Raw genomic sequence first — 18,012 nt, forward strand, 5'->3', positions numbered from 1 at the left:
TTATCATTGGGAAAAAGAAAACTATTTGTTTTGAGAAACGTAAGAAAGCTGTTTCTTATTTCCTTTTGATCATCTCTGAACTCAGAGTGATTATTTCATAATTCTAGTGCACAAGGGGATCAGTGTAGCCTATTGCTTCTGTGTTTGTCCCCTTCCTGAAGTCATGGGAGGGACCTGGGGTGAAAAAACAGAGAGGGCAACCATCTACACTGTCCTTTGGACATATGGGAAAACAGGGGTTTGATCTGTAGATTGTGTAAATAAGAATATCTTTTGTCAGTATTCCCCTTTGGGCTTTTTGTTTGTTTGTTTAGGTTTTTTTGTTTTGGTTTGGATTTTTATATCCCATATATTTAGTTAAAAAATATATTGTGTCAGTAATAAAATGAGAAAAATAACTCATATTTTTAATAAGATATTAATTGTCTAAGAGATGGTTTAGCATCTGTGCTCAGTTTAGCTGCTAGACAGCACATTTTGGACAAAAAAAAAACTAGAGTGTAATTAGTAGACATGGATGTGGTCATCTCCCAGAGTCCTTGCTTTTGTTTTTGTAGCAAGTAGATCAAGACAAGGGTGACTGTAAAACATCAATATTTTATAAAACTCTTCTTTTCTTGTTCCAGAAATTCTGCCAAATTGTACTTAAATGAAGTCTTTGGAGGAAAAAGGCTGTGAGAGTTCTTTACTATAAATACATTTTTGTGATTTTAAGAAGAATGGGGTATTTATAATGGATTGAACCAGAGCTTCTCTGCTCTGTGTTATCTTTATAATGTTTGCCATAAAGTGCTTCCAGGCGACATCTTGACTTCTGTAATTTTTTTCTTCCTTCTCGTTGGTGCCTGGAACAGATTATTGTGGGTTATAACATTTTAAAACATCTAAGTAATCCATTTGAAAGCAGGAAAAGGAGCACACCATTGATATGTAATTGCCCTGACTTTCCAGAAAAGATTTTATCAGAGAACTTCCAGTTTCTTACTCTAGGGAGAAGGTTGCATAGTTTGAGTTCTGAAATAAAATACATTTTTAAAGCACTGAAATTGATATATCTTACAGTAGAATTGTACTCCCAGAAAAAACGAGAGTATTGGTGAGTTCAGTCCTTCCTGAAGTTAAATCTAAATTAAAACCAAGTATTTGAAAGAACTATTCTGTATTTTAATTTCTTTTGTATCTTTTTGTCCAGTGGATGTATTTTATCTGTGCCTAGTGGAGAAATAATTTCTATTTTTCACTCACAGGTTCAGTGATAACACAGAGTAACCACTGTCCCAGCTCACAGTGGTTTGGGTTTTGGTAACTGGGGAGTTGTGGTGCTGCATTACTTGTAGAAGGCGTGAACTGCCTTTCCCCAAAGTTGTTCATTTCGGTTTAGAGCACAGATTTCCAAGCTGTGATCTCTGAACCAGTGATGATCCAGAAGTCACATTAAGTATTTCACAGCAGTTTTGTCAATATATATATAATAGATTTTTATAAATCAGGTCTAGAAATACTGCAAATATTAATTTCATAGTTAGATTTTACAGTGTTCATGAGAAACGCTGGCATTTGTGAGGCCCTTTTGGTCTCAAGTATTTCTGTATTTTTGAGATAGGCCATGTTTTTTGACACCTTTTGCCATTTCTCCCCATTATTACAGTGCTACGGCAGCACCTCTGTGACACAAGTACTGCAAAGGTGAATAATGAGAATACAGGCTCCCTACATGCAGGGGTGGACATTTTGGTTTACTATTAAAATTAAATTTAATTTGCTAATTTACTATTAAAATAAATCTAATTTGCAAAGCCTGATGTGTCAGTAGAGCACTTGTTACCCCCTGGCAATGGGAGGCACAGGAGGATAACTTGGTTTTTCTGTCACCAACCACTGTGGAAATGTTGCTTCTCTTCTCCAGGCATTGACTTCAGGAAGGGTAGTAAAATAAAAAACTGATGTTATAAAACATGTTAACACCTGATAAGGAGGTGTGTCGTTTGAGACTTGGATATAATTATCATCGTTCAACACCCACAGATCTCGTTCATAAAATCATGATGTGAATTTTTAAAACAATGAAAAACGGCCCTGCTGTTTTGCAGAATATAAAAAAGAATAATATTATTTCTCAAAAAATTAGCATAAAACATGCATCCTCGTTTATGTTTTGTATCTTGTGGATTAGTTTAAATTGTCTTGTGGTTTTAATCTAGATTTAAAATAGCAAGGGATTTCCACATTTGGTTAACACTTACAATGTATATATACAATGAAATGATGTTTTGACTTCCTGCTCTCCTCATCACTTTTTCGCCCTGTCCTCATGAGAGCAGACTGGGAATTCATCTCTCTTGGCTTTGTAAATTCCAGTTGTGTTTGGGTACATTGTTGAGATGAACTTTTTCCTAGAGCAGAAGTGACTGATCCTAGTCCAGTCTGCACAGTTGACAAAGTCAGTTGTCTCATTTATTTCCTGAAAAACCGAAACCCTTTGTGAGTGAGCGAATGGAACATATTATGTTATACAACTGGAATAAATTATATCTTCTTCCTTGGCCAGTCATAAGGATTTGTAAAATTAATTTATGTTTAAGACACTTAACTGTTAGAGTTTGGTGTATTCTGATTAGTACACAATGGCACTGAAAAGGGGTCTTGCCCACAGCTTTGTGTTGGGATAAATCTGCTGATTTGCAGCAGTTAGGAAGTGTTTACCATAATATAAGAGAAAAAAAAAGAAACCACAGGGTGAAGTGTATTGTTTTTCATTAATAACGGGGCTTTTAGAAGCACCTGTATGACACAGCTGTCCAAATTCTCACATTTACTTATTTTACAGAGTCACACTCCTCCTCAGCCAGTGTGTTTTGTACATCCCACAGTTTGCAAAGAGTAACCAAGTCAGTTCAGTGGAACCATCTGTAGAAAGATTATTCTGCAGAGCTTTTAGCAAAGCTTGGAAAATTGGGTTTTGAAACATATATACCTATAAATAGTTCGTTGAAAGTAGACTTCTGTAGCATTTTGAATAAAAATTGACAACGTTTTGCATATTGACCCTGGGGGAGGAAAAAATACTTAAAAAACCTTTTAGTCAAATGCGTTTTCTAAGTTGTGTTTTTATATACATGTAATCATTTTTCATGTCTTAACAGTAGTCATAGAAGTTTAAGTATGCATAATCTTACAACACTTTCTGCTTGAAATTGGGCTTTAATTTACATATTTATTCTTCCAATAACATAATATACAAGATTCTGCCTTGATTTTATGTATGATATTGCTTATGAAGAGAAGTCCTGGCTACTGGGGGAAGTTCATTCCTAAGGAGTAGAAGGAAGAAAATGTCATTTCTATTTCCAAAAGCGACAAGAAGGAGGATCTGGGGAATGACAGGCCAGTCATATTCACATTGATCCCTGGGCAGGTCATCCTAGAAACCATTTCTGAGCCTGTTAAGGATAAGGAAGTGATTGTGAGATGTCAGCATGGATTTATGAAAGGGAAATCACGTGTGACCCATCTGATGGCCGCCTGTGATGAAATAACCACTGTATGAGGTGTGTATAACCACATAACCAGGGTATGAGAGACGACCAGGGAATGCTCACCTTCAGCAAGGCTTTTGTCACTGTCTCCTGTAACATCCTCTTACACAAGCTGATGAAACAGATAAATGAATGGACAGTGAGACAGGCTGAAAACTGGCTGAAGGGCTGAAGTTCACAGGGTTGATACCAGCAACATGAAGTCCCTCTGGAGGGCAGTTGCTGGTGATGCATCCCAGGGGTTGATCATGGGGTCAGCACTGGGTAATGTCTTCATTAGTGACCTGGCTGATGGGACATAAGTGCACCCACAGCAGTTTGCTGATGGTGCAGAACTGGGGGGGAGTGGCTGATAGACCCAGGTGGTTGTGCTGTCATTCGGAGGGACCTCACCAGGTTGGAGAAGTGACCCAACAGGAACCTCATGAAGTCCCATAAAGGGGAATCCTTCAAGGGATTGCCTCCAGAGGGGAATAACCCCAGCCACCTGAACAGCTGGAGGCTGACCAGCTGGAAGGTTGGACATGTGGCAGCAATGTGCTCTTGGGGCAGCACCCTGGGCTGCATTCGGAAGGACACTTCCAGCAGGTGAGGGAGGTGATCCTTCCCCTCTGTCAGCACTGGTCAGACCCCTCTGGAGTGCTGGACCTATTACTGGACTTCCCAGTCCAAGAGAAACACAGAAGTACTGGAACAAGTGCAGTGAAGGGCCACTAAGATGCTTAAGGGACTGGAGCATCTCTCGTACAAGAGAGGCTTGAGAGAGCTGGGGCAGTTTGTCCTGGAGAAGAGAAGGATCAGGGAAACCTTATCAATGTCTATAAATACCTGATGGGAGGGAGTAAAGCTGATAGAGCTGGGCTTTCTTCAGTGGTGGGCAGTGACCAGACAAGAGCCACTGAGCACAGACTGAAATACAGGAAATTCCACTTAAAAATAAAGAAAACACTTTTTTACCTTGAGGGTGGTCAAATGTGTGGGAACAGGCAGCACAAAGAGGTTGTGGAGTGTCCATCCTTGAAGGAACTTAGAACCCAACTGGACGTAGCCCTGAAGAAATTATTTGTGAAGGGAATTGAACTGGGTATCTCCACATATCCAACCTCACCTCATCTGTGATTCATGGAATGGAAGTGATAGAGTGGTATCTTCCTTTTTCCCCCTTCTGTATTGCAAGATAGTGATTTCGTAGGTATGAATTTATTATGGCAAAAATTGGATAGAAAATTCTTACTGCATACATTATAATGTTTTAAAAGAAGCGTTCCCTTTATAAAGGGAAAATTTAGGGTATTTTTTTGTTTCTACAAGTTATTGAAACATTCAAGATCAGCTTAAGAAGAGGATTCAGAAGGTTCATGCTTAAAACACTTTATTGAGTCAAAACAGAATGACCTCCCGTGGAGCTGGGAGGCTTTAGCATCTCTGAAATTTATCCCTGAGGATTTTGTGTTATTCTTGATTTATGGTGGTGTCACTGAGGACAGGGTTTGTCTTTTTGTGAGAAGAATTGAACTCTTCTTTTGGCAGGATGGTGGGCATTGTTAATCCTGCTGCCTGGCAGACTTCACCATTTAAAAACTCAGGGTGTAGACAAACTACTTCCATTTTCAGGTAAACAAAGTTGCTCTAACGAAGGTCTTACATTATTTAAGTTCTAGTGCAGCAGTGAGCTTGACTGATGCCTTTGGATGATGATTTCCACCCTGATAATTGAGAAGTATCTGTAGGGAACTGTTAAGTAAGCATTAAAAAATTTCAATAAGCTCAGAATAATTATTCATCATGAAGTCTCTTCCTGGTTTTCCAATTTTAGTAATTATGAGCATCAGTGAAGCTCATTTCGGACTGCAAATACAGAATTCCAACAACAATCTGTTAGTTGCAGGTGACATACATCATAGATTGGGGTCATTTCTCTTTTTTAAGTATTTTAATTCACATAATCAGGATTTCCTTTTGTGTACTTGTTTAACATCACAAGACCCCTCCCCAGTTTTTGGTTAAGCTTAGTTTTTTTCTGTTTCCAGGAGTGAAACTTCTCTTCCATCTGTGGTGGTTACAGAGGGCTTTAGCTCTTGTTTTCAGATGTTTTTCTTCTAATTTGCTCTAAATGTTCCTTTTCTAAATTTTATCCGTTTACTTGTTGCTATGTACTTTTGAATAATTAAATGGTATTATCTAATATTTCTCTTCTTGTTGTTTGTGCTTTTCCAATATCTGCAGACATCATCATGGCTTAATTTTAGACTGGAAAAAGCCCCATTTTGTATCTGACATTTCAGTTCCTTCCTGTACTTGCTGTTCTCACTAGTAAAGATTCAATAATTTAGTAATCAAATTCTTAAGAGTTAATCTGATAGTATTTAAATACTAAGGCAATAGGATGTCTTCACTTGCTGAATAAGTAGATGGTAATTAGTGACTTCCTAGAGCTCCTCTTGACTTCATAGGAGCAGGAATCAGGGAGTTACTGCTGTTCACATCATCAGGGTAATGAGATACATCCCTCAGTTATTAGACATGAAAATGTGACTAATTGTCCAGCAAAGTATAGGTCTAAGAAAGGGAAATACATGGTCTCCCTTCAGCAGTTAGAGGAGGTATCAGTAGCACTTTGAAGCATTCTAGAGATACAGGAATACTACCTAGGGGTGTATCCCGTGGGAAGGGATGGGATAGACAAGCAGAAAAGACCTGGTAGAGGAAGCAATGCTGGAAGAGACGCTGAAGTCAATAGCAATTAACTTCATATGCAAAATAACGTAATTACTGTTATCCAGTTAACTGAATATTACAGCCAGTTATCTACCTATAAATCGACTTGGACATACAAATTGCCTGGTCTGTGCAACTGTGTATGTACAACCTTAACTTTAGTAGTACCTGTTTTAAAATTGTTGTAGGTTTTGAATGCTTGTTTTCATTGTAACTTCAACATAATTTTCCTAAACTTTAAAGAGAAGTCTAACACAGCTACGACTTGCAGTTTGACTTCTATATCTCTCCTGCTAAGTCTTGGTAAAAAACTATGTTCTGTGTGAAGTATGAAAACTGTGCATACTTGATTTCATTATTCCAAGCAGATAAATATGTTAGCTATGAACTCCGATTGGAATTAAGATTACCTTTTCTTTTAAAAGGGCTTTGGTAGAAGTTACCTGATGAGCAGATAAACATATAAATAGCAATATAAATTCCAGTGCTTTTCCAGGTAGCACTGGTGGAAGATGCTGGTTAGTTAACATAACTCAGTGCTTTGATTTGGTCCCTATTTCATTAAGCTCAGGCAATATAGAAAGCAAAATTATTTAATTTTGAAGTTAATGTCTCAGTAAGTTCACTGATGGTATTAGGAAGGAGTGGAGTCTACAAAACAGCAACCTGTCACATCATCTCTCTCTGATACAATGTATCAACGTAAAATAGAAATTATTTTGAGACCTTGTTGTTTACCCCTCTCTTCCCTATTGAAATAATCCTTTTACTCAGGACAGTTTCTTCCTCCTGGATTTTGTTCTTTCCGCTTCTGCTCTCTGTACAATGTGTCCTCCTGTGCATGTCTGATCAATTTTCTGGTTTGGCACCAGTCATCCCTTTCCTTTCAGTCCCTACTTCTGCCTAATTTGTTTAGCAGCAGCCATGGCAAACACAGTGTAGAGAGAAGAGCTAACTTTAGCTTTTGAGACTTTGAAATAGGTACCATCCTTAGCTTATTTTCCCTGGGATGTCTGATGAAGTGATAGGCTCATTCCCATACTCATCAGAAAGAAACCTGTAGTCTTTCAATTTTTTGTCATCAAAGGGACCAGATCTCCACATTTTTATCCTTGTCTTCATAGTCAGCGTCTTATGGTACCAAGGCAAATTACTTCAAAATATTGTATTACTGATTTTCCAAAGTTTGATTTTATTGATTTTTAATGGTTTGAAGTTCTTGTCCTTCTGGTGTTCAAATTGCTGGATGTTTCCTGGATGTTCATGTGCTCAGTACTGTAAAACTGATCTTCTTTGTCACCACTTGGCTGTCAGGTTTCCAGTAATTCATACATTTAGAAGGACACTTGCTTATAATATGGAAACATCTCTGAGAATTAATGTGCTGCATATTCCAAATGCATTCCTGCCAAACTGCTGACAGAAAAGAAATTTACTGTGTGTTCTTACAATGCTGAGGAGATGTGAGCCCAGGTGTTAGCCACTCCAAATATATCTAGTAGTTGGTTTATCCTCTGTGATTTTATGGGATCCTTGCCTAGTTTTAGATTTGTAGCAGTGAATTAGCTGGTTCTGTACCTGGTGAACACTTTTAGACCGTGATCAGTGGTAAATGCAGTAGCCTCAAGCTCAGTTGGTGCTGGAGAGCCTCAATCCTCACACGCACAGACACACAAGGCTCTCTGGCACTTGCAGGCACATGAATCCCTGTGATCCACGTTCCCAGTCTGGTTACAGAAAGGAGCAAATAAATACCTCTGTGCTGAGACAGAAGAAGTATTTGCTTGTCCAATGTGAGATTGGATCATAGAACTATAGAATTATTCAGGTTGGAAAAGACCTCTGCCATCATCTAGTCCAACCACCAACCCAGCACTGCCAGATCAACCACTAAATCATGTCCTTTAGATACCTCCTGGGACGGTGACTCCCTGAGCAGCCTGTTCCAGTGCTTGACAGCGCTTTCTGTGAAGAAAATTTTTCCTAATATAGAATGTAAACCTCCCCTGGCACAAATCGAGGCCATCTCCTCACATCCTGTCACTTGTTACCTGGGAGAAAACACCAACCCTCGCCTGGCTACAACCTCCTTTCAGGGAGCTGTAGAGTGTGGTAAGATCCTCTCCCAGGCCTCATTTTCTCCAGTTTCTTCATCAGACTTGTGCTTCAGACCCTTCCAAAGTTCTGTTTCCCTTCTCTGGACTCACTCCTTGTCATGAGGGGCCCAAAAGTGAACACAGGACTCGAGGTGAGGTGTCACCAGTGCCCAGCACGGGGGGATGGTCACTGCCCTGGTCCTGCTGGTCATACTATTGCTGGCACAGTCCAGGTGCCACTGGCCTTCTTGACTGCCTAAGCACACACTGGCTCTTCTTCATCCTTCATGTAGAGACAGAGAAGGAAAAGTGTTAGGGATTTCTAGAAAAGAAAAAAAAAAAGCAGCACATATTTCCCACCAGACTCCCTCACTGCTTTTATGCTTTCCCTAGGCTGGATTCGTCACATTTATTCAAGGTGGTAAAATCTGCATGATTTGGGGCAGCTTTGTTATGGTATGAACGCAGTAGAAGCCCCAGTAAGGGGAACTGTTTATTCTAGCTCAGTGCACTCCCAGCCGCCCTGGTTATAGTTCCTTTCTGGCCAGGACAGCTTTTGGAGCCTGTGGAGGACGGGAGGTTGCAGCAGCTTTCTGTCTCCACAGTCTGCTCTCCTGGTGGTCTGGCCACCTGGAGAGCTCTCCATCGGGGTGTTTGAACCATGCCTGGGCCGTGCCTGGCCCACAACCTTTCTTAGGCGTTTAACCCCCCAAAAAATACAGCAAAAAGTGCTTTATCTATTTCTACAGCTGCCCAAGATTTTGAGGTTCTTACAAATGTCAGTCCCTGCTCCATGAGGAGCTGTCAGACCTTATCTTGTGCCAAGTATGAGCGTGTGTTTACACATAGTACCATGATACTTCATGTAGGCACTTAGTGGCTTGGACATTTACCCTTTTGATGAGCCTGGAAACATCATTACAGGAACTTAAATAGATTAGAAATAGAAGCTAAAAGTAAACAATAAAAGCGCTGCAGCAGTCTTTTCTTTCTCCATGCTACTATTTTAATCCTCCTGTGAAAATCTGGGTAAGTTGATCCCCCCCCTTGTAAAAATGTTTCCTTAAAACAGACAAACCTTTGAAATTGGATCTTCTAAGAAGGCTTTGTTATTGCATGACATGTCTAATGGGTAGATTGTTCTATTACCAGGACAGTCTTCCATAACATTTTACTGCTTTGATGCCCTGCTAATGTTGTATTTTGATACATTTCCTCTTCAGTATTTACCTGTGGAGGAACAGCTCTTTCTTTTTATTTTCAACAGAATTTTTATGTGTTTCATACGAAGACTTATTAATACTTCTAGTGAATGGAAGGTTCTTTAAAAGACTCTCATGAACCATTAAAATCAAAGCACATGTGAAGTGAAATTCATAACTTATATTAAAGCATCAAGTTCAGTTTCACTTCCCAGAAGCAAGGGCACCAAATTTTGGGTGGTGGATTTTTTTTTTTTTTTAGTGTTTTCTTTTAGTTCTTAACCTACTTTGTATTCTGCAACTTTGCAAAAATCTGAGCCCTCTGACTCTTAGTTTAGTGTTTATTCTGCTATAGAGAGGTACCATGCAAAAGTGAAGAAAAAAACGAAAGAGTTAAAGTAATAAACTACTTGTGCAGTTCTAGTTATTACCTCTGGTAACACAAAGAGGTAAAAAAGGTTGGTGCTTGGGATCTTAAAACATGTTATCCTAGAAGCATGTTTGAATTGAGAAACATATCAAATGCTATACAAATACAATTAATGAATATAGAAGCTTTACTTTTATTTTAGTATCTAAAAGTCACAGATCCATTGCAAAGAAAAAGGAAGTGGCTGTGGGTGGGTGTGGTGGTTTTTACTTTCTGCTTAAACCACCATGCCAGTATCTAGTTTGCTGTGTGTGGGAAAGAAGTTGGCAGAAGTTACGTGGGAAAACAGTGAAGGCAAACTGAGATAGAAATAACTTTGGAAGGTAGAAAGGGTGGAAGTGAGGAAGGAAGTAAATAGGTGCATTTGAAACTTGATTTTCTTTGTAATCAAGTTGTGCAGTTGACCTTAACTCTTCTTCATGTGTCAGCATCAACTCTGGTGTATCACAGAATCACAGAATGGTTTGGGTTGGAAGGGACCTTAAAGCTCATCCACTTCCACCCCCCTGCCAAGGCCAGGGACACCTTCCACTATCCCAGGTTGCTCCAAGCCCTGTCCAACCTGGCCTTGGGCACTTCCAGGGATGGGGCAGCCACAGCTTCTCTGGACAACCTGTGCCAGGGCCTCACCACCCTCACAGGGAATAATGCCTTCACAGGGAATAATGCCTTCCTAATACCTGTTGTAAATATGCCCTCTCAGTTTGAAGCCATTCCCCCTTGTCCTAAGGGATGTCCTTTTGTATCAGAATGGATCAAAACTATTAGATGTCTGTCTGCTTTTAGAACAATGTGCTGCACCATGTTTTCATCTCTTCTGCCTCTCCTGCCATTTGGGGAACTGTTAATTCCTTGAGATTTCTGAATGCAGGCAGGGAGGACAGCTCAATGTAGGGGCAGCATCCTGCCTCAAAACAAAACCAGAGTTTTGTTCTTGCACTTTGTTGTCTTTGGAAAAGAAACCCTAAGCCCTTTAATTTGTACGTGTGGAATGCTGAGTAAAACTGAACAAAAGAAACGTATGTTCAAGGTGATGATGTTGGCAACCAGGTGTTTACTACTCTCTTGCATGGTTGTTTTATTTTGCATTTGAAACTTAAAAAGACAGAATAATTATTTTTAAAAATTAAAAGACCAGTAATTAAGAATGAACAGTATATTATGGTTGTGATAACTGTTCTATTTGGTTTTATATACCCCGTGTGATTAAAAAAAAATAAAAATTATCCTTTTCATTTACATATATACCTTATGGTAAAAAAAAAGAAATATTTAAGCTTTATCCTATTTGTGCACTTGTTTTGAATCTGTGATGGTTTTAATATTATTTAATATTTCAATATACTATAGTAATAAATATTTATATTTTTATATGTATTTCTTATGTACTATCTAGGTATTTGCGGTTTATAACATATTTAATAACCTCTGGATGGATTTCTGTGCTGTGCTTATAAGTTCTAGGAAGTGTCTGACATTCTCATCCATGTACGTGTGCACTGCCACATAACAGAGAAGAAATTATTTGAGTTGTGACTGATTTTGAGATGTTGTATAAGATGTTATACAACACAACCATCTCTTTAAGATGCTGATAGTCTCAACAAGGGAGACAAATGATAGGGAACAAATCCAGAGTGTAATTTCCTCATGCTATGACTAGTGTAGTACAGTGGGTTATGCTCAGATGTTGCCAGAGTTGTTCTTGTTGTGCTCTTGCATGTATCAGGCTGAAATTTGTTACCCTTAAATTAATTTCAAATGCTGTTTGCAGAATATTGGATATAATTTCATTATTAGATAAAGAAGAAGAACTATACTGTAGAACTCTTGAGCTGTTTATAGATAAATTACTGTTTTGTTTTATTTTATTTCAAGGTAGAAGAATGCTTTCATAAGGAAATAATTGATACATTCAGTCACCTATGAAAATTTGAATCTTGCTTACAAAGAAATTTTCACTATTTTTATAAGAATCTGTAGTGTTATTTTTGGCCTGTGCTCTTTAATTTACAATGAATATATTTCACTGTGCAAGTTTCTGTATTTTAAAAACTCAAGTTTAGGAGGAGAGAGAACATTGTATATTTAGAAATGCCCTGAAGAAATACTAAAAAGCACCGGAGTTGTCTTTCACCATCATGATGTAAGAGTGGAATAGCATTTTTTTATTATGATATCCGTGCAATGATATTTTATTATGATATCCATGCAGTGAGCCAGTGTTGGGGGATTGTATGGGAAATGCTCAGGCTCTGCCATGGATCAGAGGTGCTACAAATTGAAGGTCAAGCCTTCAGAATTTCTGCAGCCCCTGTGATGACCACTGCCCATCCCAGGTCTAAGGAGCAGTCCCAGCCTTAGCTGGGTGACCAGCAGTCAAGGCAGGTGTAAAGAACAACTTCTGGCATTTCCTAGAGAAGGAATACCAGAAAAAGAAGTAGAAGAAAAGTAGAAAGAGGAAGAAATACCTTACAAAAAACTCATTGACACAATTCTTTATTTTATGACAGCTGTTGGAGTGGCTTTGCCTTTTGTTTGCAGCATTGTAGGAACACTTTCATCTCTTTATGACCTCCTGTCATATCATGTTGCAGTGTAGACTTTAAGAGCCTCTCATATCTTATGTATAAAAATGTTTACCTTTAATTTTTTCCTTCTGTATCTTAGCACTAGCCTTTAGATTTGGGATAAAATATCTGTTGGCATTTTACCTTTTCAAATAGTTATTTGGTAATTTTGAAAGCGACGGGGGCTGCAAATACAGAATTATTTTAAGTGGTGCATATGCTACAGCTTTACCAACTCTTTTCTCATGGAATCATAGAATTGTAGAATGATTTGGGTTGGAAAGGACATTAAGGATCATTTAAAGAGTTGTAGCAAGAGAGGTTGCCATTGAAGACCAAGGCAAAAACGTTGTTGAGTACCTTAGTCTTCTTGTCATTCATTGTTACCAGTTTACCAACATTGTTTATCAAGGGCATGAGGGGTGTACACAAATGTTCCTGCAAACTGGATTTTCCTCAGTTTCCTCAGTCTTTCAGTTTTTCTCACCACATGCTTTAATGTACACCCTTGCAGCTTTTTTGTTCCTTTAATCATATTATTTTGGTTTATAATAATTGCACCACTCTGAGAGATCCATTTCTTAATACAGGTGTATTAAACTTGTTGTTATTATTCATATTTTCTTCTTTTTGTCTTTCTGAAGACCAGTTGCTTTGTTTCTTTTTAATTTATTTCCATAACCTTGCAGTAAACCTCTTTCTTTCAGGTTTTCCCTGGGAGATGCTCGAAGGCCACTCCATGAAACTGCAGTACTGGTGGAAGACATTGTCCACACTCAACTGATAAATTTGGTAAGAACATAACCAGTAAAATAGTCTTCACTCCTTCAATCCACATGACATTTTCGTGATCAAATGGCTAATAACATATTGTTCTGGTTTTAGAAACAAATAAAACACAGCAACTGAGGGTGATGCTCTGGCCTCAAGAATCTGTAGAACCTCCTATTTGTCTTCCTTGTGGTTGTCCTGTGCATGTGGGATATCTGCAACCCCACCTAACCCTGGGAATAAAGCTCATGGGTTTGTTTGTTAAAAACTTAAAATTGCTAAAAAGAAAAAAAACTGGCAATTCATCTGAAGACTTCCTTGCTAAGTTTTTTTTTATATTCTAGTATTTGTGTTAATGCATCATTTACTTAGAATTTGTGCTCTAATATTCCTATTATGTGGTGTTTTGATTTCTGTCAAAAAATAATGCAGAAATATGAAACACATGAATATATTGAAAACCAATGAAAGTGTTATGCTAATGAGGCTGTTTTGAATCTTGTCTGTCAAAAGCAACTCTAAATTTGAACCTCTCTATAGTTTTTAATTAAAGTTCAACGATGCCTCTTAAGAAATCAATGGTATTTTATGCCATGGCACGAATTTGCCACCTGACATTTTTTATGGAAAGATATACAACCTATAGGTTGGGAAGCATAACAATTGTGTTTTTCTTATTATAGTCTTTAAAAGACGTGTGGATGTGGCACTCGGGGACGTGGTTTAGTGGTGACCTTGGCAGTGCTGAGTTAATGGTTGGACTCAATGATCTCAGAGGACTTTTCCAACCGTAATGATTCTCTGATTCAAATGAAATTACCACCATGTGTGGGAAGGGACATTATATGGGACTAACATATATAGATAACACTACTACATATTATGACTAATATTTACATCTGATGAGTCCCTGGATCAGCTAGAGCTTTGAGCTGCAAGTTCCTAGATATCTTCTCTTTTAGCAGTCAGAAGGGTTTTTAAGTTTCAAGCTAGGTCCTGGTACTACATTAACTAGAACTAAAAATTTCTGTAAAATGGTAAAATTCAGAATGGGGCACAGCACATATTATAAATATGCATGTGTATGTATAATATATATTTTATATGTGATTCATATATATTGTAGATATATTTATAAATATATATTACTATCTATTTACATGTATTTTTATTATATATATTTTTAATAGAAATACACTATAAATTAATTTCCCTTTGCCCACTGTTTGCCTGCAGACAGGTGTTTTCCTTCAGCTTTGCACATAATCCAGCAACCATTCAGTAGTTTCCTGCATCTCAGCAAATGCCTTGGCATCCCCTTCCAGCTCTGGGCAGTTTCCTTCTGCTCATACCTCTGCAGCCCAACAGTGTATCCCTGTCTCTGCAGTCTCCTGGCACCTTTGTGCCGTGGATTCTTTCCTTATTACGCTCCTCTCGGTCTGTCCTGAACGTGCCCTGTGGCTCCTTGGAGGGGACGACGTCTCTCCCCTCTCCGCAGGTTTCCCGCTGGTTAAACACGCTGCTCCGGGCATATATTTGTAATTCTTGTTGCAGCTTTAACTCCGACAAAGTAACATTTTCTCTCCGTTAATGACCCGTGTAATTTATGCAAACCGGTGGCCGCGGCTTTGCTCTTCCCTCTTCCCTCGGCAGTGACGCGGCGCAGCCTGCGCTGCTCGGTCCCGCTGAGCTGAGCTCTGCACCAAACCCTGCCTTTGAGAAAGTGCAACCTGTGGCCATGTGGGCTTTGCACTTTAATCAAAGCCGGGCACTTACTCGGGGGCCGGCGTGACCCGGGGCTAACCCTGCGTGGGGTGTGGGAGCGTGTAGGATTTCCTGACAGAAGGAAGAATGGGAACGGAGCGGCAGATAAACAGCTTTTCTAACCTTTCCCCTCCCAGCCCGAGACAGCACTTTATTTGTGAGGAAGTGAAAGTATCTTTAATAGCTCATTGCTTTGACCTCTGACATTCACATGCCGGAACTCTTAAATCAGGAGCGTTTTACATGCTCCGGGCTTCTGATAGGGGGTTTTGCACATTTGTCATCCTTAGCTGTGTGTCCTTATTGAGCTATTCTATGTAGTCATATGAAATTTTCACTTTAGTTGTAGATATTTGTGTGGGTATTTACCCAGTAGTAGAAAAATGGTATTTTCATAATTGAAGCTGACTGCAGATGTGAATTTATTGCTCACCACCCAGATTTTGTCATATTACTCATGTTAATGGACTAGGCAGTTCTCACTATGTAATGTAGTAATTTGTTCTCAAAATTCATGTCCATTTTTTCCATAACTAACACATGTATAAGGCTAAACTGTAGAAATGACTTTTATGCCTGCAATAAAGCTGGCACGTTGCACACATCCTTCATAGTAAACATTTGTAAGAAGACCTTGTAGTTGTTGATTAAGTCCAGGTTTGAGCTTCTGAATTAAAAAAATAAGTTGCCAGCATGATTACCTTTGATTGGTTGACTTTTGATATCTCGCAGGTTTATAGTTCCAGCTTCCTATTTTCAGAGTTGATCTGAACTCCATTAAATCAGGGTCTGGTATGGACAGATTTATACAGTCACTGCTTCAAACCACTATACACTTCATGAAGTCCGGCTGCTGGAGCAGATGGGGCACTAACAAGGCAAATTCCTGGAAAGCAGACTTGTAAGAGTCTGCATCACGTTTTATGATCAATTTTTGGGTGTATTTTGAACAATATGTACACTGCTTTACAGTAAGGGGAATTCTACTAAAAGCCTATAGCAATGTGTAGAAGGAAATGAGCATCTCCAGAGGAAGATTCATGTCATCCTGAAATTACTTTCTGAGTTGAATGAGCTTGTATCTCTCAAGGAATTTATTTTCTCAGCTGACTAATAAAGGGATCCTTTGACAGCTGGCTGGGGTTTGAATATCTAGGAGATAAACCTAAAGGTTAAGAGATAAATTCTATCCAATTTGTGTCAGGATGCTAGCATGAGTTTGAATGTTTTATGCTTATATTGTAATTATAATTCTTTTGTTATTTGCATATCAAGCAGTAGAAAACCATAAAAACCCTATGCTAGAAGGAGAAAGTTCTGTGCATTTTTTGGTCAAGCATAATGTATTTGAAGAGCGCAATGAATTCAAGTTTAGTATGAAATCAAATTCACCGTTGACTGATCTAAATATTCATCTATAGGTAATTGTTTAAGGGATTTATAGATGCCTTCATGTTACTCTAAAACTGTATTTATTTATGTATGGTAAGACTAGAAGTTCCAGTCAAGGCTATATTGTTCTATATGGTCAAGCACAAGTAGCAGTACACAAGTAGTACAAGGAAAATTGTGCCTGCAAAAAAGGTTCAACAGGGAATGCAAAATCACAAAAGGGACAAGCTTTTAAATAACTGACTTTTGGTGTGGAACAAGGCCTCTTTTAGTTCCTTCTTTTGTGATATTCAATACAATCTGCATGTGCAGTAAGAAGGTTATGAAGCATCTTCTTTTATAATAATTAATATCCATTCAGACCCTTCAAAGGGAAACTCAGAGATCCTACTTTAGGACAAATCAATATTATTCAGCACTTTCTCAAAAAAGAAGAGTCTGTAACTAAGAGGAATGGAATAGGAATTTTTGTTCATTATTAAACTGTCACTGAGAGGTTTGTCATCAAAATAGCTTAAGTCTTGAACATATCCAGATGTAAAATTTTTTGGAAATTGTTTTGTATAGTATTTAAGAAAGAGGAAAAGTCCCTCCTCGCCTTCACCAGCTCTCTCCAGAATTTTTATCATGCTGGGGTGGACCATAAGAAAATGTAGTCTTATTAGACTAATATTAAAACCTATTATTGTCTTCTCTTGGTAGGGCCAAAGCTCCCTGTTCATGCTTCAGATGTCATGATCACAGGTGAATAGACAATAAGATCACGATGTGCTACTTAAATCAAAGAGACTGCTAATGAATTACCTTCCTGGTGCTGGGAATGTGTCAGCTGGGTGTTTGTTCCCAGAATGCAGTACCAGCAGTTTATTCTCAGGGCATGCTGAGTGTGGCAGGAGAAGTGCAGACACCTGCTTTCACAGAATTTGGTTATAGATTTGAACTTCAGTCCTTTACATTTTTTTTTCGGCGATATCGAATGGCTTCTGGGAAGAGATTAGATTTGTTTTTACAAAGTGAAAGATATTTCAGCGGTAGAACAGGGTTCAGCAAGGGAATATGAAAATTACACATGTGCACACCAAAAATACAGGTAAGTAACTTCGCCTGTCCATGAAGGAGTGGCTGCTTAGAGGGGAGGCCACAGCACATTGCAGCAGCCTTGGACTGCATCCTTTAAATGTTTTATCTGCTGTAATTCTTTGTAATGTGTGATAAGTCATCGTGGAGGCTGTCATGAATGATAGAATTCATGTTAATAGAATTGTGGTTTGCTCCCTGTCAGCTGATTTGTGTCTGCTGGAAAATGGACTCTGATCTCTTCGACTGATGTCAAATGATTTAAGCCAAACCCACTCGGTTGGCTTTTTTTAGAATGCAGTAGCATCAACTCAAAGGAACTTCAGTTGCCCAAAATCATGTTGAACGTGGTGTCTGTTGGGATTTTTTTTCATCATTTACTTTTATCTTCCTATGGAAGAATTTAATTTCATACAACTTGTGCTGCTACTTAATACTATAAATATATCACTCTTG

The 18,012-nt window shown here is 38.6% G+C and overlaps 1 protein-coding gene across 12 annotated transcripts in view; it reads left to right on the top strand.

The window, feature by feature from the left end:
• Positions 1-18,012, top strand: part of SUPT3H (SPT3 homolog, SAGA and STAGA complex component) — a 308,388-nt gene that overhangs the window by 120,182 nt on the left and 170,194 nt on the right. For all 12 annotated transcript variants that reach the window (XR_001874457.1, XR_001874454.1, XR_001874459.1 and 9 more), the window contains exon 3: positions 13,260-13,344. Coding sequence is in view for 6 of the 12 variants with exons in the window: in XM_017813121.1 (XP_017668610.1) it covers positions 13,260-13,344 (85 nt within the window). In the remaining 6 variants the exon portion in view is untranslated. The remainder of the gene's footprint in view (positions 1-13,259; positions 13,345-18,012) is intronic.

This window comes from Lepidothrix coronata, unplaced genomic scaffold (assembly GCF_001604755.1).
Source record: "Lepidothrix coronata isolate B3197 unplaced genomic scaffold, Lepidothrix_coronata-1.0 Scaffold39, whole genome shotgun sequence".
NCBI classification, from domain to species: Eukaryota; Metazoa; Chordata; class Aves; order Passeriformes; family Pipridae; genus Lepidothrix; species Lepidothrix coronata.